Below are 24,615 nucleotides of genomic sequence, written 5' to 3'. Positions count from 1 at the left end.
CTGGTCTCGGCGTTGAGGCATTTCACTTTCTGTGGCTTTCTGGACTTAATCTAGAGGGTACATTATATATCTCATAGCTCTTGTGCGTAGTTTATATCCTGAATCTGTAGGCAGAAAATGCTCGTTTGCCAGAGGCAACGCGATAGGATTATTTTTTCTTCTCAGTGAATATATTTCCTGGATTAACAAATCTAAGGTCAAGTTCAAGGCATCGATTCTAGCAATAGTTTTAAATGTAAGTCGACACGGGAATGTTTTGGCGGACTTTTTTTTTTCTTTTTTCTTCTTCTTTTTTTTTTTTTTTTAATTTTTTTAAATGCGTAGAGTAAAGCGGCACTTTCGCTTGCGGGTGAACTTTGCATGGAACATCGCTTGCGATTTGGCCGTCCGCGGGGATAACTGTCGATTACTAACACCTCACTTTCAAGGGATCACTGGGGATGTTTTCTTAAACCGCTCTGCTTAATTTTTCATAAAATACATTGACACGAAAGGGAACTGGTACCTGCTTCCTACAAACGGTGCGAAGGACACGGCGCTGTGTGGGTCTGGGTGGGAGTGGGTGGAAGTGCCTGCTCTTCTGTATCGGCGCATTATAACCAAGGAAATTTGCTTTCGCACCAGTTTAGAGCCCGCCGCTGGCTCTAGAGACCCCTCTCCCGCAGACTAAGTTTGCTAGAAATCTCTTGCACCTGTATCTGGATAAACCGGGGGGGGGGGGGGGGGGGAATAAGTGACTGTGTGTATGTTTTCTTGTGCTGGGAAAGCCTCCGAGCGTGTTCAAGGGGAGAAAAAGAGACATTTATAGAAGCATCGTCAGTCAATCAATTTCTGATATACTAGCTGGTCTGAGAAAATCTCTTCTTGCGACCCTCCGATTACAAATTCCCCAAGCATTGTCTTTCAGGACTAGGCTCCGAGCAGTAAATATAAACATTTTAGAGGTGTTCAGAGCCCCTAGATCCTGGAGCTCTGGGCTGGGAAACCGGGGGGTGAGGAGACACGACATTGTGAGAGACTCCCCGCGCGTTGGGAAGGCGCCGGGAGGCTGTCAGAGCAGCAAATCGTTCGTCTGCTGGTGAGCAAGAGAATAGCTGCCGAAACACGAAGTTTTCTATCTAGAAGTCGCTTCCTCTCCTGAAAAAAAAAGCCCGCAATATTTCGGCTACTTGCGGCTATCAGAGAGCCCTCAGATGCAAAATATCATGATTGGTGGCCAACAACTAGTATATCTCTGTAGGTCCGTAGTCGTTTAATCCTAAAATTCAAACTAGACTACTAGGCTTGGTAGGAAAAAAAACCAATCACCCTCTTTATTTCAGCAACTTAAAAAAACACAGAGGGTGACAGAGGAAAGGAAAGGATTTTGCTAATTTATATTAAAAATTAATCTAAAGTATTCTAGCCCAGATGAGTGCAGCCTTTTGAGGTGTTCAAGCCTCTGAAATAATGTACTGTAAAAAAAAAAAATCAGAATTACAATGAATCGTGTTTACATCTGCTCGTTCTCTTTACACGTATTCTGCAGCTTCCTGGCAAAATCACAACCACACTGCCTCACGTTTTGGAAAATACATAGCCATGTATTTATACATGGCCATGTATACATAGCCACAGTACAGGGCTTCCACCTCATCGATATATACATAGACACAAATACGTACAAGAACTCACCTATTATTTAAATTATTTAGCTAGCTATTGTAGCACTGCATTCTATTGCAATCTTACGAAAACATATTTAGCTTAAAAAAAAAAAAAAGAGAGAAAAGAAAAAAAAGTATACCTATAGCTTCTTTCCATAACAGACAAAACGGCAAAGAGGAAAGAAATGCCTTTTAAGAACTGCTGAGCCAGAGATATTTAAAATCCAAATAATTAACAGGTTTTTCTGAAGCTGCATTCCTGGCAAAATTTGCGACGAATTATCGCCTTGTGCCCCTATTTGCACTGGTAAGGGTGGAAAGACGGTGCACTTTTTTTTGTTGGCAGCGACATTTCAAATTCCCTAATGCTACGCTTTTCTAATAAGCCTTTGTAGACTGTAATCAACCCTCAGTTTTACAAAACACTGTCCTAACTCCTTAGATATTTTCTCCTGCTCAAGTCATAATAGCCCTCACCCTCCCCGTGCGAGAGAAGCAGCAGAGATTGAAGCCAGCGATCCTGTAATATTTTAATTAGCTCCTCTTGACGCAAATTCCTTCTAGCACACGTTCCTCCTGTTAATTAGAGGCACCCACCCTACTGGCAAGGTAAATGGTAGTCTTCAAATATTTTCCAAGCAAAGCCTGGTACAAAAAGGCAACAATTTAGATACAATAGAACTTGACCTTTTGGAGAAGCAGTAGTGAGTTAAACAGTTCCCTTTGCACACCATCTGTATATGTAAAAGCTAGACTATCGAGGCGTCCTAGTTCTGTTTATATTCTTCCAAAGAAGAAGAGATGTAGCTTTTTTCTCCTCCCTTTGTTTAGCTTAGCTATGGGTAAGAGTCTCCCCACCTCTTGGCCATGCTTCTCCTTTGCAAAACCGTCCTGCAGCAGAGGTTCCAAATTCAGAGCGGTTTTACCCTCTCTAATCCGGTCGAAATACATGGGAAGGCGTAACGAATGCATTTTGCTTCTCCAAACGAAATGCCTGCCTTTGTTTATGTTGTTCTCAGTGAGGTTAGCGAGGGGAAGGCTCGGTTTTCCCCCTTCCTCAACGCGGAAGTCCCAATTACTGTATTAAAAGAGCAATTCAACATTAGACCAAATAATCAACATTGATAATTGTGCTGAACACAGCAACTTAACAGCAGGCTCCCTGCAATTACCCACACATTCCGGGACTTTAAGCGTACATTATCTCTTGTTTCACTTAACAGCAAATAAAGCAGAGAACAGCCTGTGCCTTGGGTGTCTACTCGCTCCCAGACGAGCTGTGCCCCCCTCGGTTTTCCCCATCGCCCTTGGCGCTTGCTGTGCAGGCGACACCCAGAGGCGTTTTGGGGTCCCCCTGCGTTACAAACCCGCTTGAAGAAAAATAGGCTGCTGGCTTTGGAGAGGTGGGGGAGAGAGCCCGAGCGATTCAAAAGCAGGCATCGGGGCTGCACGTGTGCACGCTGTGCAAGCACATATATGCCCAGACACACGCACACCCACGCACACACACTCCTATTTCCAGTTGCCTTCTCGCCCTTCTTGCCTTAATTTCCCTTTGTTTCCCAGAGGCAGCCCCGACCTCTGGCACGGCGGAGCCTCGCACGGCGCCGCAGCCCCCGCTGCAGAGAGGAGCGGCAAAGAGCCCCATACAAACCTGTGCCAGCTCTGCTCCCCATTTCTAGCCCCAAGGTTTGAAATTTATTGAAATGCAAGAGGGCGGCTGCAGCGAGTCCGAGGAGGTGGCGTCCCGCGATTAAGTGTTGGGCAGCTCAGTCATGTCTGCTCTGACACAAGCTGAAGTTGACTGCCAAAGTGCTATAAAACCGCAGGTCAGTCTAGAACTGTTTTCGGTTCCCCTAGACGCGCCGTGTTCAATTATAGCCTTAAAAGCCCTAATACAAGTGCAAGAATTTGTTTGCCATCACACAGAGGCGGGGCGAGGCGAGGCAATGGTGGCGCCTTTGTTATCTCAAAGTCACTGAAATCCTTATACATTCCTTTTTGTTCTGAGGGAGGAGTGTCTGCGTGTGTGCAGGGTGTAGGGAGAGGTTTTCATCGACGGAATTGAACGGTGCGGGGTATACAGGGAAAACAACCAATGCTCGGACACCAAAAGAGGGCTTCCGACCCCCCAGTCCACTCCACCCACCACCCCACCACGACCACCCCCCGCAAAAAAAAATAGAGGGAAAATAAACGCGAGCAAAATTACAGCATTAAGGAAAAAGCCAACCAGAGCTCTGGCACACCCCTCCCCACCTCAAGTTAAAAAAAAAAAAAAAAATTAAGAGGGGGAGAGAGAGGGAAAGTCCCCAAACCTTTTTACAATCCCTAAACGACATTGCAGTCTTCTGCTAGCGGTTTTGACGACATGCAATCTCTTTCCATCCACTTTCTAGCAAATATGTCAAGCTGGAAGATTAATTCATTAATTTCAAGTTCAGCTCACAGACGTGCAGTAAGCATAAGAAGTTCTTGCAGCAAACCAAAATAAAGAGTTCATTACAGGGATACGTCCGGAGCATTTGATTTGTGAAGGGTTACCCTTGTAAAATAAGAAAAAGGCATATAAACATTAATGCTAATAAATTAGTTTACTCCACTACAAAGTAATTACTTGATAATCTTGAATTTACAGCTTGAATTCAAACGCAATAGTTAACTATAATGTAGGGGAAATACATAATGAGAATATTTTCTCTCTGCATAACATGATTAGATTTGTTATTGAGTCGGTTACGATAAGCTAAGCAATAAATAAACAAATCGATGTTGACATTTAAATACCGAGGATCTCCAGAATTTAGTAGAGAACTTTCTCCGGATATATAAATACTTCCACAGCACTGCAGAGGAAGAGGGGGGGAAAATCCAAATATTATTTCCCTAACATTTTCGTTTCCCTTCCACTCGCCTCCCAAGTCCACGAGGGCACGGATCTTGAACTAGGTCTGATTTCCTGAGAGTACCGACTTCACAATAGCCATATGCCACCCTGTTTTTCTATTTTGATAAAATCCAGCCGGAACTCAAATATTTCTTTTCTGAAAGCGAGCATCAGAAGAGCAAAAAAATACTTTTTCCGAGAGCTTAGGGATGTCCGTGCCTCAAAAGGTGCTGTATTCTTTGGCGTATTTCTGTGTTTTCTTTGGCTCTGCTCATTCGGAGGGGTGTGCATTTTTATTGGCAGAAAAGTACATTTTCGTCTCTGCCCTGTACAATCCGCTTTCTATATCATCCCTTTCATGCAACAATAGTAAAAGTTTAACCAGGTTTTTAAAATAGGTCTCCCTGGGTGTCAGCCTTCAGCGACGACACAAAGCTAAAAGGAAAGTCTCTCGGTACAGCGAGTTTGTTCCTACGGGTTAACAGTATGTCAAATAATTTTAACTAAGCTTCTGGCAATTAAACTCGGAGTATTTGTCAAGCTGGGGTAGCCCAATATCCACTGGTTTTCCAAGCATTTAGTAGCAGAGTTGAGGTGGAGAGATCAGCAAACAGTTTTTAGCTCCGTGGTCTGGATTTTAAAGGGCTTGCTGGCTTTCTGGCGTTGCGACTGAGGCAAGGGATGATTTGGAGAGGGTGAGGAGGGGAAACCTGCGTCCCGGAGACCCGACACTGTTAACTACCTCCGGTAAAGCTTGGCTGAAGCCGCGCGGGGTATTTGAGGTTAATATGTAAGTAAGGGAAGGAAGACACTAAGCGCTTCGGAAGTGAACATGAATGCAAGCATGTAATCTATTCACCATGAAAATCAGTAAAGACTTGACCCTGGCACATTCTTCCTAGTAAGGTTTCCAGAAAAACCTTGAAGAGTGAGGGCTTTTTTTCTTTTCTTTTTTTTTTTTTTTTTTTTTTTTTTTTAGGGGGGAGGAGGGAAAGCTCAAACCGATCCCCAGGAAAAGAAAAAAAAAAAAAAAAAGAGAGGAAAAAATAAAAATTAAAAAAAAAAAGACGTTTTTTTCAGCAGCGTTTTCCTCCTCCTCGTAAGCAGCTTTCCACAAGAAAGCGTGCGTGCATCTCTGCTACGGTGCCCTCCTTCTCGGAGCCTGCCAGCGAGCCGCCGAACGCCCCAGCAAGCCCACAAACAAACAGAAAGGTCTCACCTAACCCTTGGGGGGAATTGATAAGCCTCTCTGCTCCAGAGCCAGAGGGTGCCAGGGACCGGGGGGCTAAGTCTGGGGCAGTGGCAGGGCGGCTGTGTGTCCCCCTGGGCTCCCCCCCGGCCAACCTGCGCTCGGCTCGCCCCTGGGCGCTGGCGACGAGCTGTTGCTTTCCCCCGCGACGGCCACAAAGGGAGCGGGGCCCGGGCCCGCCGCTCGTCAATGTCAACGTCGGGCCACGTGACCGCACCTCCCTGCCGCCGCCGGGAGAGCTCTCCACGTCAGCCTACGTCTCCCCATCTCTTACTTCACGGATCCGCTTCAAAGGGGCAGCTGCGTTAGAGAATCATGTTAAGCTCAGCTAATGCGGAGAAGCCGAGGTAGCCCTAATGATGGATTTTGATGAGCGTGTTCCTTGTTCCTCTAACATGTATTTGCCAAGTTGTACTTACTACGTCTCGGGTCCTGATTTTTCCAGCCTCCCTTCTTTTTTGCCCCAAACCCCGTCTTCTCGCCCTATGACATACTCCTACTCCTCCAACCTACCCCAGGTCCAACCTGTGAGAGAAGTTACCTTCAGGGAATATGCCATTGATCCCTCCAGTAAATGGCACCCCAGGAACAATCTGCCCCACTGCTACTCCGCAGAGGAGATCATGCACAGAGACTGCCTGCCTGCCACCAACACTGCTAGCATGGGCGAGATGTTCGGCAAAAACACAGCTAACGTCTACCACCCCAGCACCAACGTCTCCTCCAATTTCTATAGCACGGTGGGCAGGAACGGGGTCCTGCCCCAGGCTTTCGACCAATTTTTCGAGACGGCTTATGGCACGGCGGAAAACCTGGCCTCGGCGGACTACCCGGTAGACAAGAGTGGCGAGAAGGCGCCCGCGGCCGCCGGGGCGGCGGCGGCGGCAACTTCAAGTTCGGAGGGCGGCTGCGGCAGGGCGGCGGCGACGGCGGCGGAGAAGGAGAGGAGGAGGCGGCCGGAGAGCAGCAGCAGCCCCGAGTCATCTTCCGGCAACAATGAGGAGAAATCCGGCAGTTCCAGTACGTATAAAGGCAGCGCCGGAGCGCTTTTAGGAAAGGCAGCTTGAAATCTAGCGCACCGCCGCTGTTAAATTTTTATATGCTGTTTTATAAGCATATAAGGTTTATGAAGGGCCTTTAGATTTCCCCCAACAAAACTTTGTTATAAAAGGCGAGATCACGTGTTTAGTGCTGAAATTGGCCGTGAAATACCCACCGGGCAATGGATGCCTAATTTTTTTTTTCCTTTTTCTTCTCCTTTTTTTTCCTTTTTTCTGCTTAAAAAAAAAATTTAAAAAACAGTTCAGTGGTCAGCTCTTGAAAATATAATAACCTTAGTTCTGTGCCTGTAAATTCGGCAAAAAAAGGAGATCCTGACTCCTTTGATATCAATGTAATCCAGTGATTTTATAAAAGCCATGTGTTGCACCAGAAGTCTAGTTAGGAGCTGAATTCAAAGCCCTCGCCGTTTTAACGATTGCGCTAGAATAGCGTTTAACAGATAAAGTAGCCGCCTGAACTGTAGCAATATATTAAAAGAAGCAAATTAACCTAAAGCTGGCCTTTTTGTCTAAAGGAAGCCATTTTACTAAGGCACTGTGGCAATTACGTGTTGCCTTCTGTCCAACAGTTTGTTACTTACAATTGTTATTCAATCTGTCAAAGTCTGATTTTTTTATGTGGGCTTTTTAAAAGGCAAAGCTAGTATACGGCCGGGGGAAAAAATACCTCGACAATGAACTGTACCAGAAAAGGAAGTTTTTAAAGGGATAGCAGCTACGTTTAATGTAAAGAGCTCCTGAACCTTGAAACCTTTTATATTCTGCTTAATGAACTTTAAAACCGTAATGGCTAATCGAGAGGAGAATACCTCGATGCGGTGGAGAACGTGCTTGAAAATAGCCGGCTAGGGGGAGAAGTAGACGCCTCAGCCTTGGGCTCAGGGGTTTTTCCTCTGCTCGGACGTAGGGACGGGATTAGGCCGGGCAGCGAGGGCTAGATCCAAGCGGGTAGGGGCTCGGGGAGGGTTGGGCGCGGGCCCCCCCGCCCGCTGCAGCGCTGCCCGCTGCAGGCAGCCAGGTGATGGCTGCTCCCTGGGCAGCTCCGCGTGCGGGGTGGCGCCCGGCCGAGCAGCCTACAAAGACTTTCCTCCGCCTCGTGAAATCCCCAAGAACCCCCTGCCACCGCTCTTTCCTCCAGCTGCCCTCCCCGCGGAGGAAGCGAGGCCGGATCCCCGCGTCTCGGCGGGGGTTTCGCCCTGCACGCTGCCCGGGGCCGCGGCGCTGCAGGGGCCGGGGTGTGCCGGCGGGTCCCGGGCCCGGCCGCACGCACCCGCCAAGGCGGAGGGCTGGCGCCAAGCCCCAGACCCACCAACTCCGACCCCGGAGCGGGCAAAACGTGTCTTTTCCACGTTAACGTGCTTTCCCTGAGAGCACCCCCGTCCCTTCTCAGCCCCCGCCGCCCGCCACCGCCGGGTCTCAAATGTTTCTGCCTTTTTTCGCTCCACAGGTGGACAACGTACGCGTAAAAAGAGATGCCCATACACCAAATACCAGATTAGAGAGTTAGAAAGGGAATTCTTCTTCAGTGTCTACATAAACAAAGAGAAACGCCTCCAGCTCTCCCGAATGCTCAATCTGACCGACCGTCAAGTCAAAATATGGTTTCAGAACAGAAGGATGAAAGAAAAAAAAATTAACAGGGACCGATTACAATATTACTCAGCTAATCCACTACTTTAAAACTCATAGCGTTTTTCAAGAAGAGATTAAATTCAGATTTCGCCCTTGACAAGGTCAAGCCACGGGGTTACGTGGAGGAAGGAGGTGTGTATCTGACGGGACTAGAAGAATCTAAGGTCTTACACACATGTAAACCTACTCTGGAACTGCGATGATGATTTTTTATATATATATTTACATATCAACTGGAATCGATTTGATTTTGACACACATGGGATCCATTTCTAAACGTGCACGTCACCTCTGAGTGCAAAATCCATACCTCTTACCTTTCCAGGCACTGCGGCTCACCCTGCCAGCGCTTTCGGCAGGCACGGGCTGGGACGGTCCTTCTCCATCCCCGGACTCGCCCATCCTCGGCCCTTTCTCGCCCCTGTGCTGCTGTGGAACAGCTGTCTGGAGACTGCCAGGTCGGGCTCACCCAACCAGGACCACTGCAGTATATAAACTCTGAGAAATAATCTTTTGTTCTTCCTTAGGAAAATATCTGGGTTAGAGGCAGTGTTCCATTGCTCATGGGTTTGAAATAAGATTTGAAGGACACACACACACACAACTAAAGAAAGGGGGGGATGTCATGTCCACACCTTCCTGGGGCCAACCGCGAGCAGTTGTAATATGGATGTAGTGATGGTTATAGTAGTGTTTCCTTTGGGTGTGTGGGATGGGATGGGAGCGAGGGGAAAAAAGACGGAAATGAAAAAATTAATTATTTACTTTTAAAAATCAGGTATAAATTCGCCATATGTCGTAAAGAAACAATCACTAAAAATAAAATTAGAAAAATTTAATTAGCTCCTGTTTTATTTATGACAACAGACTATGCGTTGCCATCTTTTTGGAGACAAATCATACACAAATACTAAAAATAAATCGTCAAAAAAGTGTGAATTTCAACATTTTAAAAGAAACAACTCTTTAAAGGAAACTAACCTTCTGGCTTCTGGCTCACAAACTTTCTTCAGGAAATACCTGTGGAGAACGACAGTTTAGCAAATACCACACAACACTTAATTGAAACTTGGAGTTGTGCAATGCACTAACATTGGATGATTAAAATAACTCTATTGCATGTTCGTTTAAAGGTGACTAGTGAGGAGTTTAAACAGAAGCCAAACAATGTAAATATGGTAATTTTGTTGTTGTCTACTTTAAATGTCATGAGCTCTACTTTGTCGCCCAGTCGACGTATGCAAAGAATGGAGAGTTGTTTGAACTTATTTTAAATATCTATAAATATATATATTTCCCTGCAGGAACCAAAGTGTGAAAAAATGCAATTTAAAAAAAATAAAAAGAAAAAAAAAAGAGGAAAAGAAAGGAAAATATTTAAAATTCTATATCAGTTTACAAAGGATACCATGTTCTATCGTTGAGGTAATTTGCTGTCGAGAATATCTGAATGTATATTTCATACAGGAATGGTGTTTTACAAGACTTGTAAATAATAAAAAAAAAAGAACCCATGACCTATTTTGTTCGAATGCCCTTTTTTTTTTTTCCCCAGTTGTTTTTTTTTTTTTCGGTGGTGTTTTTTTTTGGGGTTTTTTTAATTGTTCCTTTGGGGCTAAAGGGTGTGGGATTTCTTTACATGTGCAACAAAGTGGTGATAAGAATGTTTTTGACTAATAAATTTTACCAAATGGATGTAATTTCTTTGTCACAATTCACAAAATGCAATATCTTTATATGATGTCACTGTTTTCAATATGTATCATCTGTATGTATATACAGTTTTCTTTTAATATGCGCAAGTATTTGGTTGCATGTATACAGTGGAACAGCGCACAAGGAAAATAAAACAAAACAAAAAAAAAAAAAGGAAACTTTATAGTTTTGCTCTGGTGTAACGTTACTACATGTTCTTTTATCCAATGTAACTCTGGGACCCGAAATTCCTCGTGACCTTCTTCGGCCATTTGGGGCGAATTACTCTTCTTTTGTGAACTTCATCGTTAAATCTTCTACTCTGGAGTTAACAAGTGAACCTAGGCTTGTTTGAGCATACTTCCAGCGGGTCACAGGAAAAGGAAAATTAAGTGTGTACATAGCTCGCTACATGTTAGGCCTTCTCCTTCTCCTGCCAGCCCCGGCGGGGCAAGGTCCTGTGCTCCAGGGTTGGATGTGCCATTGCTGTTTGCTCCCCGCCACATGTGTCCAGGAGAAATGCCTGTCGGTAGCTTTTGGGACACGTTTTATAAGCTGGCACCAAAGGGAAATTTCAAGCCAGCTGATGGATGTGGACAGAATTTGAGAGCCCTAAGAAAATTGTTGTCTTTGGGGAAAAGAATCCGCGTGGCAGTGTGGTGGAAATGGAGTGTTTGAAATTGTCCTTGATCTCCAAGGCAGGGAGGGGGTGGACTGAGACGGGCAGCTGGGGGAGGAGGGCTGGAGGGAGAAAGCTGGAGAGGGCAGGGGGGAGAAAACCCCAAACACCAAACAATAGCTGAGATAGGAATGTGTTTTGAGGAGAGTATTTGAATCTTTAATGTTGACCCTAATCCTAATCAGGAGAAGAAAGTGGATTCTGTTATTGCATTGTTTACTGGCTTTGAACTTCTGTATTGCTTGGACATCACCCATAACCTTGAGGTGAAGGACTTACTGACTTTGGGCCTTTGTTGACCACCGCCACAAGGCCAGACAACGTTTACCCAAAGGGAATGTCGAAAAGCGAAGGGGAAAAGAGGGGACTTTGTTTGTTTGTTCGTCTAGTATGCAAGGGGAAATGCCAGTTAAGAGGAGACAGACAGATTGATGGACAGACGGTAAGAGAGGGATAGAGGGATGGATGGAGAGCTGAATGGCAATGAAAGTTAAGCCTGCAAGCTTCCTTTCCTGGTTAAAAATTAACTGGTATTCAGAGCCAATCCTAGAGACAGTAAAAACATGGAGTTTCTGTGGTCGGGGTTTGGATTTCCTAGCCCAATAAAATCGCATCCTCTGTGTTGCTGTGACATTGCGGCCATAAAACCTGTCCGTGACTCGTCCGCTCGCCTGTACCAAACGCATCGTTCTAAAGGCAGCGGAGGTTCGCCCAGAGGTTTTTACCCCGGGAGGTGAGCCACCATTGCTCTCCGCCACCGTCTGTCCGTCCCCCGCCCGCCCGCCGTCCTGCCGCGGGGCCCCGGCGGGCGGGCGGGCGGGCGGGCTGGCAGACGGACGGACGGACGTCGGCCGCGGTTTAGGGGCTGCTTTGCCACAAGATGGCGATCTTCAGATCAATGTCAAAGCCGCCCGGGGCAAGGGGAGCAGCCCTGCAAAGGAAAAAAAAAAAAAAAAAAAAAAAAAAAAAAGAAAGAAAATCTTGGCCTTTGTTCACTTTGCATCCCTGGAGCCACACGGGTAATTATTGCACTTACCGGGCTCCGCTGTACAAAAAGCCGCTCGGGATGCCGGGGGAGGGGGGAGACGCTGGGGCTTCTCGGTGGAGTTAAAGCCTCTGGGCTTTGGGTTAGGAAATGCGCGAAGGTAAGTGTTTTATACATATATCCGGCATGGAGAACGGTGAGGAGTGTGCGGTGACCGGAATGGTACCCTGCGATGTGGGGTGGCCCTTGCCCTGACCGCTGAGCACCGCGGAAAAGAAATGTAGGGAGGGGAAAAGATGCAAAAAGTTCGTGATTAAGATGTGAAATAATATAGAAGGGACTTTCTAAGCTGCAGTTGACCTTTTATTTTCTCTTAGTTTTGGCCAGCCGCGTGGAAAATCCACGTTATCTGGAAATATTTTTTCAGAGTAACTTGTATCTTTCTTCCACTTATTAAAAAGAAGGGGAAAAAAAAGAAGGAAAAAAATAGTGTAGCATTGGAAATATTATGAAACTTGACATTTATGTGTGGAACAGTAGGTGTCTTCAATCAAATAGATCTATGGCAACACAGTCTGCAAATGACAGACAATTCTGACGATCTTATTAGTCTTGAACTATAGTTTAGTTAGGGTCGTTTGGTAACTTTGAAGGGTAGTCTGCTTCCGTGCAGCTGGACACAGATTGTGGTAAACAACTTTTGACATACTTATGCTAAAAACTGTTTATGTGATTGCATATTAAGTCAATGTTCGTGCAAGAGCAGATTTAGATTTCTATTCTTTCTTTCTTTCTTAATCAGCACATGTGCTGTAAACAAACAATAGTCACTCATTCTCATGTGCTCAGGGCTGCTCTGGATTGTAGCTTTGAAACTCTATCCTCTCTACGAGTACCCCTAACTCCAGGTTACTTTTCATGCCCATAAAATTTTCACATGTTTTTCTTATGTCTCCATTTGAGAAGGGTGGGCGGGAAGGTGGTATTGTATGGAGAAGGTACTGGTTTGGCTACATACTTTAATACACGTGTTTCTTAGGGCAGAGTTTAAAATATCTGCCCGAAAAAAATAAAAATATTATTTTATCCTTTATCTTCTCTGTATATAATGCCTGTTGCCTGTAGTATTTTTTAAATTATGCTTCCAGGGGACTGTTGCAAGTGTAGTTAAAAGCACATGCTCAGTCGACAGAGAGCAGTTTCAGATGATTATTGGAACCTATCGATTTCATCAAAGATGCTCCATTAAAAGCTCGGGGATGTTGATCCCTTTTGACTTCCCTCAGCAATGCCAGGACGCAAGAAGCCACGTGATAAGCAGGGAGATTTGAGGGTCCCTTTGCAACATTTCATTTTACACCAGTCAAGTTAAACTCCGCATATTTGATCAAATATTTATTTTTCCCCTTGTTGTTTCCCTGTCCCATTCAATACTTGGCTGAATAAATCAAAGGGACCCCAGCAGCAGTTAAAGCGCCCTCTGGTTACGAATTGTTTACTGACGGCCGCGGTCATAGGATAATATTTTAAAAAAACAAGCTTGTTTCTTACAATAACTGTTTATTATTTCACATTATTTGGGCTTGCATGTTTTGGAGGGAAGAGGGGAAGCCAGCTCAGTGTCTACACTGTGTTTAATTAATCGTGTACTCAACTTCAGCTCACATACCACATCCAAACCCCTGGGAGGCTTTTTCATAAGCTCATTGGGTTTGTGTTTTGTTGTCTATATTTTTTTTAATTTTTGTTGTTGTTGTTGTTGTTTGGGTCACAGTCTTTTCATTAAATGCTCTGAAATCGAAACTTCTGGCTAGTGTGTATGACTTCTGACAGCCAAGCTATACCACAACCAAAAAAAAAAAAAATCCTATATGCATTCAGATCTTCTTTAAAGGGAAGACAGCTAAAAAAAAAAAAAAAGAGAAAGGCTACAGTTTCAAATGCTTAATAGAGCTGTGCAGAGCATCTCTCGCAATAGAAGGGGTACACTTAAAAGACAGACTTGGGCATGCAGTATTTTCCCCACACATATATAACCCGATACCGTTGTTGCTTCTGCATGGTGTTTGGGGCTCTCTGGACAATAGAAAGCCCCGTTGTTCTCGTCAGTGCCGGAAAACGGCGAGGAAATAAAGCCCTAATGAATTGGTTTGGGTGTATTTTGTCCTGCCGCACACTAGCATTTGAAACTCGTCAGAATTACTTGCAAAATATGTTCCTAATCCAAATAAGTAAAACGATACATGTATAATATAAAACATAGTTAGGCGAGCAAGCCTCCGGATGGCTGGAATAAAATTAAATCGCAGCCTAATTTTTAACAAGATAATCCGCCAAAACAAGCCAACCTCCCCAGCAGCACCACCAGCGTGAAAGAATTTCTAGTAAAGATAAAATTAGTGGGGCCGTCATTTGTCACCTAACTTGGCACAGACGCTGTTCCTAAACCTCCTGTCTGAAATCCGCCTTCTTTGGAGCAAATCCAGAAAAGAAAAAAAAAAAAAAAAAAGGAAAAAAAGGAAAAAGAGTAATCTGGCACACACACACGTTCCAGGGAGCTGACAGTTCCAATATTAAATAACTATAGTCTGATCGCATTAATTTTTGGAGCAGTATAAAATGTAGTCCACGGCTGTATTCTCAGATAGGCGGCGCATGCACTCCCGCACAGACTGCAAGGCCGTTTACGTTTTCACAAATTGCAGCTTGCCCATGTCTACAAATAAAAGCATATTTTAATTAGCTCGCAAAATGCGTCTCTGGATTAACAGCGCTGATCTTTTGGGTTATACGGGCCAATAATAAAAAGATAAATCACGGTTTAACACGATACGTTTTGAGATTTCCAGTCAGAGTTTGCTTAGGCTGAGCTGTCGGTTTTTATTTATTCCCTTTTTGTTTTTAATTTTAGTTCAACCAATAAAACGGCTTAACGACGCTATTAATGCATCTATTATATTTTTCTTAGATCAATAAAATTTTATTTTGATAGTATTGTCTATGTACGCCATGAATTTAGATTCTCCACGAAAACACCTTCTCGCTGGCTTTGATATTTATCAGAATTTTATTTGCTCGGTTTTATAGACCCTCGGATAGCTTTACTTACAGAAGTAGAATTTAAAAAAAAGTAATTCTCGTCCCCTGGCGTCCACAATATTCTTTAAAATTTCTTTTAAATAGGGGTTAAGTTCCAAGGGACACATTGTTAAGCGCTGGTAACGCAGTAGCTGCACTCAGCGCATGCCAAATTAGCTCAGTTTAGTCAGAATTGACCATTATCTTTTATAGTTACGAATCAAGTGAACATTATTAGTTTTACTTCGCTGGGTTTGATGATGCTGGTTACTATTTGCCTTGGCCTTGTTAGCGATTAAAGAAAGCGGAGATAATGCAGCGCCGAGCGGAGTTCATGATCTAGCCGGGGTCGGTGCCTTGACCATCAAACCGGCTCCGTTTACTGCGGTCAACACAACACCCCACGGCAGCTCCCGCGGGACCTGACACGGGGGTGGGGTAACCCACTGCTGCAAACCCTAAACGGGAAGGCTAAAGAACACCTTCAAAAACTCTCACCGGCCTCTGCGCCTTTTGTCTGATTCCTCTGCATTAGATCGTAGAGGGAGGAGAAGCCAACTCGCGTCTCACCGATGCACTCCCAGTCATTTCGGCTGACGAGGATTGCAGCCTACTTTTTATAGTACTTTCCTTCACTTTAATCCAATTTTTAAAAGGGAGCTGCTTATTTTAAAAACAGCTTTGGAATGATTTCAAGCGTTTCTCCTCGGTTCCGTATGGCTTTTAGATTTGCAATCCGTTTCTATTTAATTTGGCAAATGCAAAATAAACATACCGCAAGAGCGGACTTCCCCAGAGTAATTTTTATACCTGACTTGTGTAGAGAAATGTATTTGGAAGGAGGCGCTGGGGCTCACGTTTCTTTTTATTTAGATCTGTATTTATGAAGCTAAGCCTATTGATAATAGCCTTCCTGTATACCAGCCAATAAACCAGTTCCTTATGTGGTATTAATTTTGTTAGTAATGGTATGGCCCTCATAGGAATCTGATAAGGGTTCGTCCATAGCACATTAACACATCCGAAGTCAGTCGGGTTGGGAAATCACAAACAATGTTGCAGGAGGAAATGCGGGAAGGAAAAAAACCTCGAAGGGCTTCTATAGGCTGGGAGATCTACCCCTGTCACCGCATCCCACGGGCCGGTCAGAAGGAAATCGCGCTGTGATGCTCGCCCCACCACGTTGGAAAAATCAGGCGCCTTTCCACAGAGATTTTAAGGGTGTTTCAAAGTTGTAGCATCCCCTGCCTGCCCTGGTGCTTCCCGGGGGCGCGGAGGGACGCTGGGGAGGCCCCCGCGGGAAGGGACACTGCCCTTCTGCCGCAAGGAGGGATTCCTCCAGGGGAATGTCACGCTGTGGAAAAAAAGCTTTTCCTCGTGGCAGGCAAATATTGCGAGACAAGACCACGTGGGGCTTGACAGATCCGTGGGGCGAGGGGGCAGAAGTGCTCCCTGGGGGTTTCGAAGGCCGAGGGTAGGGGCCGGGGAATTCGGGGCGCCGCGCCTGCTCCGGCACCACCCCTCCCCGCGGGCAGCGGCCCCAACACCGCCGCCGGTGCCCTCCTGGACACGGCAGCCTGGTGCCCGGCAGCGGCTCTCGTCCTGGCCGGTGATGACGCCCGGTCGGCGGCCGCTCTCACCCGCCCGACCTGCTGGAAGCCGATGGCTGCTTCTCCAGGAGGAGTGAGGGAGAGAGGAGCGAGTGATGCTCCTCAGGGATGGGCAGCGGGAACTGGGCAGCCTCAGGCTCCCCTTGAACTAAAGTGCCCTTGGTTCCGCGGGCCAGGCAGTGAGGCGACTTCAAAATGGCATAAGCGAGAGATGATGGAAGTGAAAGCAAGTCATCATTAAGCATTTCATTACGAAATCTATCTGTCTCTCTGCCTGCGTCCCTGCCTGTCTGCTATCTGTCTCCTACCTCAGCCACAATTACATATCGACTGGACTGGGCTGTCTAGTATCTCGGTATTTATCTAGCTACTCTTATTTCTATTATTTAGTACATTGCTTAACGGAGACGATGCTTTTGAAGAGGCGAAAGTGAAAAGACCCAAATGGAGCGGGAGGGAGGGGAGATATAAAAATGATCGTCCAAATATAAACACATCAATAAACACGGTGCGCAGCATCCTGCGAGGATCCATTTGAACTGCTCGCGTCTGGATTCTTTCTGTGACATATGTCTGGCTTTATATTTTAAATGGTAATCAGACCTCAGTAAGAATGCAGCGTTAACTAAAGCATTAGAAGCTGCAACCGCACAATCAATCCTCCCAGAGTGGCATTGCTCCCTAAGAGATTCCTCAGCGCAGCGGCGAGCATTTTATCTCCAAGAAAATTAAGCCCAGCCTGGCGTCGTGGCGGTGATGTTAGGCTGCAAGCAGCCCCCTTCCTCGGTAGTTTAACGCGGGAGGCACCAGGCCCCTTTACGGTTTCCAATGATCCGTGATAAACAATAACACGTCTTTTATTTCTTAAAAAAACGAGACAATCAAATAAAATGAGCAGAGGCTGGGCATAAAACACCGGGCGAGCCGTGGCTTTATTAATTTCGTGTGACACATAGGCTGCGGAGGGAGGTGAGCAGGCATTGCTTCTGGAAAGCCCAACCACAGGGAGAGAGGAGCGATAGTAAAAGCTTCATCTGGACACAGCTTTAGCCTAGGTATAATAAACATCAGGACCGCCGGGCTATTTTATAGCGGTGTGTGTGATAAGAGGGAAGCAAAACTTGGAGCCAGTACCAGCACAGCACCCTTGCCCTGCCCGTACCTGCCCCGTCCCCTGGCCCTTGCCCCTTACACCGTCCACTTCCCCTTCCCTTCCCTTCACCCTTCCCTTCCCCTTCCCCTTCCCCTTCCCCTTCCCCTTCCCCTTCCCGGGAGCGCGGCTCCCGCCTGGGCGCAGGCGCTCGCCCATATGGTGGAAGTGCGCGCGCCTGTGTGTATGGAAATCCATATTACACATTAATATACATCTATCTTCCAAATTCAGAGGTCGACCTGAGAGCAGCTCTGTGCATACGAAACCAGACGGGGAGGGGTTGCTGGGGAGGCCCGGGCTTCCATTGGCTGCGGGCGCCTGCCGTGGTGCGGGGGTATCTCTCATCATATTCAGCATGTTTTGCACAAGAAATGTCAGCCAGAAAGGGCTATCTGCTCCCTTCGCCAAATTATTCCACAACAATGTCATGCTCCGAGAGCCCGGCTGCAAACTCTTTTTTGGTAGACTCCCTGATCAGCTCGGGCAGAGGGGAAGCGGCGGGAGCAGGAGGCGGAGGCGGAGGAGGAGGCGGCTACTATCCCAACAGTGGTATCTACCTGCCACAGGCGTCCGATCTGTCCTACGGGCTGCAAAGCTGCGGACTTTTCCCCGTTCTGGGCAAACGCAATGAAGGTACTTCTCAAAGCATGGTCCCCAACTCTCACTCCTACGTGTCAGGGATGGAAGTGTGGCTAGATCCTCCCCGGTCCTGTCGCATGGAAGAGCCGGAGAGCCAGCAGGCCACCTCGTGCTCCTTCGCTACAAGCATTAAGGAGGAGAGCTCCTACTGCCTCTATGACTCAGAGAAATGCCCCAAGGGCTCGGCCGCCACAGACCTCGCTCCCTTCCCCCGGCTGAGTGCCGAGGTCAGCCCAGCCAGCGGCGGCGGCGGGGTCCCCGTCCCGGGCTACTTCCGCCTCTCCCAGGCTTATGGCACTTCCAAGAACTACGGCGCGGGGCCAGCCGGGGCTGCCCCTTTCCCTCCGCAGCCCCCCGGCCGCTTCCAGACGCCTCCATCTTTGCCTCCCGTCCCGGAGCCGGGGAGGAAGGAGGATGAGGAGCGCTCCCCAAGCCCCTTGGCGTGCGTCTCCCAGAGGGAGGACGAGACTCAGGCTTCATCTTCCACCGCAGAAGAGCTCTCTCCAGCTCCGTCAGAGAGCAGCAAAGCTTCTCCAGAGAAAGAGCCTGTAGGTAAGCGAATGATGATAGTGATGGTGGTAGTGATGATTAAAGAGAAAAAAAAAAAAAAAAGAAAGAAAGAAGGAAAGTAAGAAAAATAGTCGTTGAGGATCATAGTGGCATTGAAATGCGAAAGGAGGATCCCAGCTGCCCCGCGGGGCTGCCAAGAAGCGCTGCTCAGACTGACCTTCTGAACTTTGTAATATTCGGGCATGGGGTTGCCGTAAAAATTAATGTCCATCCTATAGTTTAAAACCCTTAGAGCCTACGCTATGGGCAACTTTAGCCTGCATGCTGCTAAAACATATAGAAAAACAAGATCAATCTCTCCCCCGTGATGTGAAGGTGCCTACCAGATAACAGAGATGTTTGTAAAGCATCCAAAATAAGCAGTAGGCAGTGCCAATAAATAAACCTATTAACGCGGTAAGTTATATTTTACGATCCAGAATGCTTTTCGGAATAACAACCGCGCTGAAATGTGCCATCTATGAGCTGCTATCAAATTAGACTGATGAATGCACGGCGAATATCCTTCAGCATCTACACTAGATAACAGTACTGTTATTTATACTTTTCCTTATTTATTTCCCTTTCGTGTCCCCATGGCAAAAAATAACTCCCCTTCCCCGGACGGCAGACTTAGCAGGAGCTTCTCTCCGTCCGCCTTTTGGATGCCCTTTTATTCCTTTCAGGCCATCCGTTGGAAAGTAGCATTTAAAGAAAAGGGGAAAAAAAAAAAAAAAAAAAAAAGGGTCAGCGAAAAACTGTTAGAGAGCCAACCCCAAACCACTAACCACTCTGAGCCATCAAGGGACTGGTGTTACCTCTTTTCCAGTCAGTTCCACTGTTAGAAATCACCTCAAAACGTTTTTATTATTGTTATGACCATATTTTTTCTTCCCCGAAATGGTTGGAAATGAGAAGGCCATGGCGAAGCTCTCCGGAAAGGCAGGGGCTGAAGGCAGGGAGGCTCCGGCTCTCCAGCTCACCTTGTTTTTCCACCTCCGTAACACGCTTACAAAATCCGAATCCGGAGGCTTTGGTTTTTTTGGTTTTTTTTTTTTTTTTTGGAAGCAGGTGCCTGGGGGGAAGGAAATAAGACTGCAGGCCCTTCAGCCTTCAGCAACTGCCCCCAGTACCAAAGGGCTCGGAATGGCCGACAGGGAGAGGGTAGGAGCTCGTTTTGGAGGGTAGGAGATAAACTACAATCCGGGGCACGCTGCCCCACCAGAGGCTGTCCGGAGGTTTTTGAGCAGTGGCAGTTCTTACTCGGACCTTTCCAAAACCTTTGGGAAACCGTTCTGAGGCTCTCGGTTCCCTCAAGGACACCCTACATTCCAGTTCTCCGCAGCTGGCGGAGCGAGCCCATCGCACACACAGAGACACAGGCACACGCACAGACGCTCCTTCCACCTTCTCCCCCTCAGCTCTTTGCCTCCTACCCGATGGTAATGTCCATTTTTTACTTTCTCAAAACTAGGCAATTCAAAAGGAGAAAATGCAGCAAACTGGCTCACGGCAAAAAGTGGCAGAAAGAAACGATGCCCCTATACCAAGCATCAAACTCTCGAGCTGGAAAAGGAGTTTCTATTCAATATGTACCTGACTCGTGAGCGTCGCCTAGAGATCAGCCGCACAGTCCACCTCACAGACAGACAAGTTAAAATCTGGTTTCAGAACCGCAGAATGAAACTGAAGAAAATGAACAGAGAGAATAGGATTCGGGAGCTCACAGCCAACTTTAATTTCTCTTGATGAACCTATAAACACATCTTTATGGTTTAAAGAGCCAGTATCATTTTCCTAGGCTGTATTCATCCGCACCTGTATGGATTAACGATTTTAGGCGCTCTCAGTATGTCCTTAACCTCTTAAGAGCTACTTTGGGGGGTGGGCGGACTAAAGTCACGCTAAAGCAAAAAATGCCGTGTGTGAACCTCCCCTCTTCCTTCAGCCTTTCCCGGGGCCAATTTGTTCCTCTAAGCTTTGAAACACAAAAATACCATTTCAGGAGCTGCAAATATGTTTCTCCCTATCTGTCTCTCTGAAAAGCAAACAATCCTAGTTAAAGGTGCATTCTTTCAAAATATAAGTGCTGTAACTTGGACTGTACGTAGCTACACAATGAAGAATTTAAGCGTTGCCATATTTCTATATATTGGGAGCTTTCCCCTTCTCTGCTTGCCTTTTGTCCCCCTCCCCCTTTTTTCCTTCGAAAAGCGGGACTTAAAATAATGAAATGCAGGCATCCTTTAAAAGGGTTTCACGGGAACGGGTGTTAGGAATTAGAAATGATTTTTTCTTTTTTCTTTTTTTTTTTTTTTTTACACTTTACCTTAAAAGCCAATATTACAGCTTTAAATTTGGCCAGGAAAATGAAATATCTTCTCTTTAAAGGTATAAAAGATTTCGTTTTACTTATGGACTAAATTATTACACTTACCTCTGAATTTCTCTCGCTGGTTGTAGATATTTACTTAATGTAGTTTTGCTTAAATATGTGAATTTGGTGATTTTCTTTTGTGTCTATATATAACGTTACCATTGGTAACGCATGACAAGCACACAGAAATTCCCCCTTGAAAAGAAAATAGTCACTTTTTTCCTCACTAATTTCACTGAAAGTATATATCCTGAACATCAGATGGACTTTCTGAGCCAGAGTCTGAGATTGCGAGGGAGAATATGTTCGTCTTCCTTTATACTGTGAAGTTACGTTCATTAAAGGGTCAAACATATAGGTCAAAAAAATTAAAAAAGATTTTAAAAAAAAGAGAAAGAAGGGGAAAAGCTATAAATACAGATATGGATAAATGTCTATTATTATTAAAATGCCGATACTGTTTTAAGCAAATGCATTCTATCGTTATTATAAATGTTAGTTCTAGCTATATCTAGTTCTTACCTTAAATCGGAATAAATTAATATTGTAATGCTGCTGTGCGTGAAAAAGACGATGTTTATGTTCTCATAGAAGAATAAAAAAAAAAGTGGAATGAATCCTTTTAATTTTACCTCTTTTTGTGACTGTTTATCCTCAGGTTCTACTTTATGTCTTCGAGAACTTTTACAACAGGAATAGTTGCCTAAACCCCCTGCAATTACTTTAGGAATCTATTTAAATATTACCTAGACGGTCGTAATTTGTCTGGGCCATATAGCGATGGTGCTCTAAGGTTTGTCGGCTTTTGTTCAGTTTTATGACTTGCTAGTATATCTGGATTGTTGCTGTCTTGAACGAGTGGTTTCAGTTGACTGAGGAACTGCATAGACTGAGGAAGCAAATTACTATTTCTCGAGGTAGGGAAACGATATATTTCTTCTCTTTTTTTTCCTTTTATATTTTTTTTTTTCCTTTTGGTTAATCGAACACCTACAAGTGTGCGGAGATCTTTAACTCCAGAGGACGTTGACAAAATTCTAGCTTTATCTCAGGGCTGAGAAGAAATCGTAAAGGTGAGATCATGGGAGGGGGGGACCCCAGCCTCGCCTCCCTGCCAGCGGGCCCCTCCAGACAAGGCTATTCCCTACCTGGCTGCATGTGGAAGAGCTTATTTCACACTGGCTGCCTTTTTTTTTTTTTTTTTTTTTTTTTTTTTTTTTTTTTTTTTTTTTTTTTTTGCATCCTTTCTTCCTTGCTGCATGTTTAGCTAGTAGGGTCTTGCACAAAGGGAACGCAAAAGGAAGGCTGGAAGAGACAGCTAATGCTTCCTTGCAAGGGTATATGTATGCCGGGAGGAGGGGGGGACAGACTTTGAACCCGGGCTTCTCGGGGGCCGTTAGCTTTTCGTGATGTAACATAGACGTGCACGGCCCTTTTTTCCCCGATTACATCTGCATGGAAAGGCGAAAGCTGCCCGCGCGCGTGTGTGTGGGTGGTTGTTATTATATTTTACTCTTGTTTTCATTAACCCACCCGAGGCTGGCCGGGGGGCGCGGAGGGACGCTGGCGGGGTGGGCGGGAGGGCGAGAGGCATGTTTTAGTCACGTTTCTGGTTTTATTTTCGTAGCGGGATCCTTGCGTTAAGGACCACGGCAATGGGGAAAGTAATAATTAGCGCCTGAGAACTGCTCTGTGGTTTAGGTAGTTTCATGTTGTTGGGGCTCCACCTTTCTCTCTACAGCACGAAACTGCCTTAATTACTTCAGTTGATATCATCACCAGGTATGCTTGGTGCGAGGGTCCTTTCTACCCGAAGAAATCTTAGCAATGAAGTGAACTGTAGGCGTCAAGTCCCAATGCCATTGTTTCCCATCTGCAGCGGAGCCTCCTTTGATTCCTCAGATAAACACGGCAGCCGAGGGGGGAAGCTTGACAAGTTCTTCAAGGTTAGCTAGCTCCTAAGCGAGTCCCTGCCTGCTTGCGGGTTTTTAATATATCTCGTTGGCTGCATTCAAGGTCAGGTGCGTTTTTGCATTCCGCTCGGAGTGGGTCGAGCTCGGGGGGCCGGGGGGAGGTGGGTGGCTGTTCTATTTTTCAATCTGGATTTATTAAAAACCGAGAGACCTGAAAACGTGCCTGGGGGAGGGGGTGGGGAGAGATCAAATCTACCTGCCCCACTCCAGGCGTCATCAAAAACTGGGGCCCGGAGCGCAGCGACCGCGGCCGGGTGGACCCACCGGCGGCGGGGGTGCCCGGCCCCGCCGGCTGCTCTCGGCCCCCGTGCTGGGGAGGCTGGTGCTGCGGGAGCCTGGCGCCGGCTCCGCGCTTCCGCCGTCGGGCCCTCTACCCCGGGGCTGCCCGGGGTCGCCGGCTGCCCCGCGGCCCGCAAGGCCTCGGTTACGATCACGATTGCAGTGCGGGCTCTCCGCGGCGGCGGAACGGGCAACAGCGACCTCTCCGGGCCCGCTGCCGTCGCCGCCACCGCCGCCTTTTGTGTTCGCAGTGCGACCGCGGGCAATGGGCGGGCTCCCGCCGGGCCCTCCGCCAGCAGCCAGCGCCGCCGCGGCCGCGGAGCGGGGCACCCTTCGCGGAGGAAAGGAGGGCGGGGAAAAGGACAGAAAACTCACTCCTTGCTCGTTTATTTCTATTTATTTTTTAGCGGTCGCGGTTATGTTTGCCTTAGAAAAAATAGCAATAGTAAAACCTAAGAACTTTTTCGAAACTTCAGGCTGGGCTGCAGGAGTTCAGATGAGTTTGGAATAGCGGATTTCAGCCATACTCAGAAAAGCAGTCGTCCCCGGCCGGGGCAGGAGCAGAGCTCTGCATTGCAGTCAAATTTAAGTGCTTGTGTTTGCCTCTCCACACCAGGTCTGACGGGCTATCTGCAGTGTCTGTGTACATTTCGGGGAGTGTATTTACAGTTCTGTGTTTGTGTGTGTGCCTGTATGGCGTCTTTTGCCTCTGCCCTTTTGATTCCCAGTTGAATCGCCTCGTCCTGATTTTGGACTGCTTCCTCTAAATTCTGAATCATTTTTTCTCTTCACTGTGCCAAAACCCCTCCGTGGCTTCGTACCACCACTGGTTCCGTGAGAGAGGTCTGCAGTGGCAGGAAACCCTGGGAACGGCGATCCTGAACTTCCCGTTCAGGAGAGATCGCCAAGGCCCTCGAATTTCTGCCCCGCGCCCGCGTATGTTGAGCTCCTCCGCGGTGCGTTGGTAATGAAGCAGCGCTTGCAGATGCCCCCCCGCTTAAAAAACCGACGGGATGCTTCCTGATGCAGCCGGCTGCTGGAGCTAGCGGAATGGGAGCTCTGCTCGTTCGGTTATGTTGGGATGGAGGACAGGGAGTACTTTTATTCGGACACGATCGCTCCA

General features: G+C 46.7%; 2 protein-coding genes and 1 long non-coding RNA gene across 3 annotated transcripts; all 3 read left to right on the top strand.

The window, feature by feature from the left end:
- Positions 1 to 6,138: 6,138 nt before the first annotated feature.
- HOXA11 (homeobox A11) lies at positions 6,139 to 8,571 on the top strand. Its single transcript, XM_009086075.4, has 2 exons — positions 6,139 to 6,802; positions 8,291 to 8,571. The coding sequence occupies exons 1-2, from the start codon at positions 6,139 to 6,141 to the stop codon at positions 8,521 to 8,523; spliced, it is 897 nt and encodes a 298-aa protein (XP_009084323.1). The 3' UTR covers positions 8,524 to 8,571.
- A 9,475-nt stretch (positions 8,572 to 18,046) lies between these two features.
- On the top strand, positions 18,047 to 21,952 carry HOXA10 (homeobox A10). The gene is made up of 2 exons (XM_009086074.4): positions 18,047 to 18,866; positions 20,338 to 21,952. The coding sequence occupies exons 1-2, from the start codon at positions 18,047 to 18,049 to the stop codon at positions 20,610 to 20,612; spliced, it is 1,095 nt and encodes a 364-aa protein (XP_009084322.1). The 3' UTR covers positions 20,613 to 21,952.
- An 868-nt stretch (positions 21,953 to 22,820) lies between these two features.
- Positions 22,821 to 24,337, top strand: LOC127059176 (uncharacterized). The gene is made up of 2 exons (XR_007776730.1): positions 22,821 to 23,261; positions 24,109 to 24,337. It is a non-coding gene; the product is annotated as an uncharacterized LOC127059176 (long non-coding RNA).
- The last annotated feature ends 278 nt before the right edge of the window (positions 24,338 to 24,615 follow it).

The sequence above is a fragment of the Serinus canaria genome, chromosome 2 (genome assembly GCF_022539315.1).
Source record: "Serinus canaria isolate serCan28SL12 chromosome 2, serCan2020, whole genome shotgun sequence".
Taxonomy (NCBI): domain Eukaryota; kingdom Metazoa; phylum Chordata; class Aves; order Passeriformes; family Fringillidae; genus Serinus; species Serinus canaria.
The sequence above is the reverse complement of the archived record's forward strand: the minus strand, read 5'-3'. Positions and strand labels throughout refer to the sequence as shown.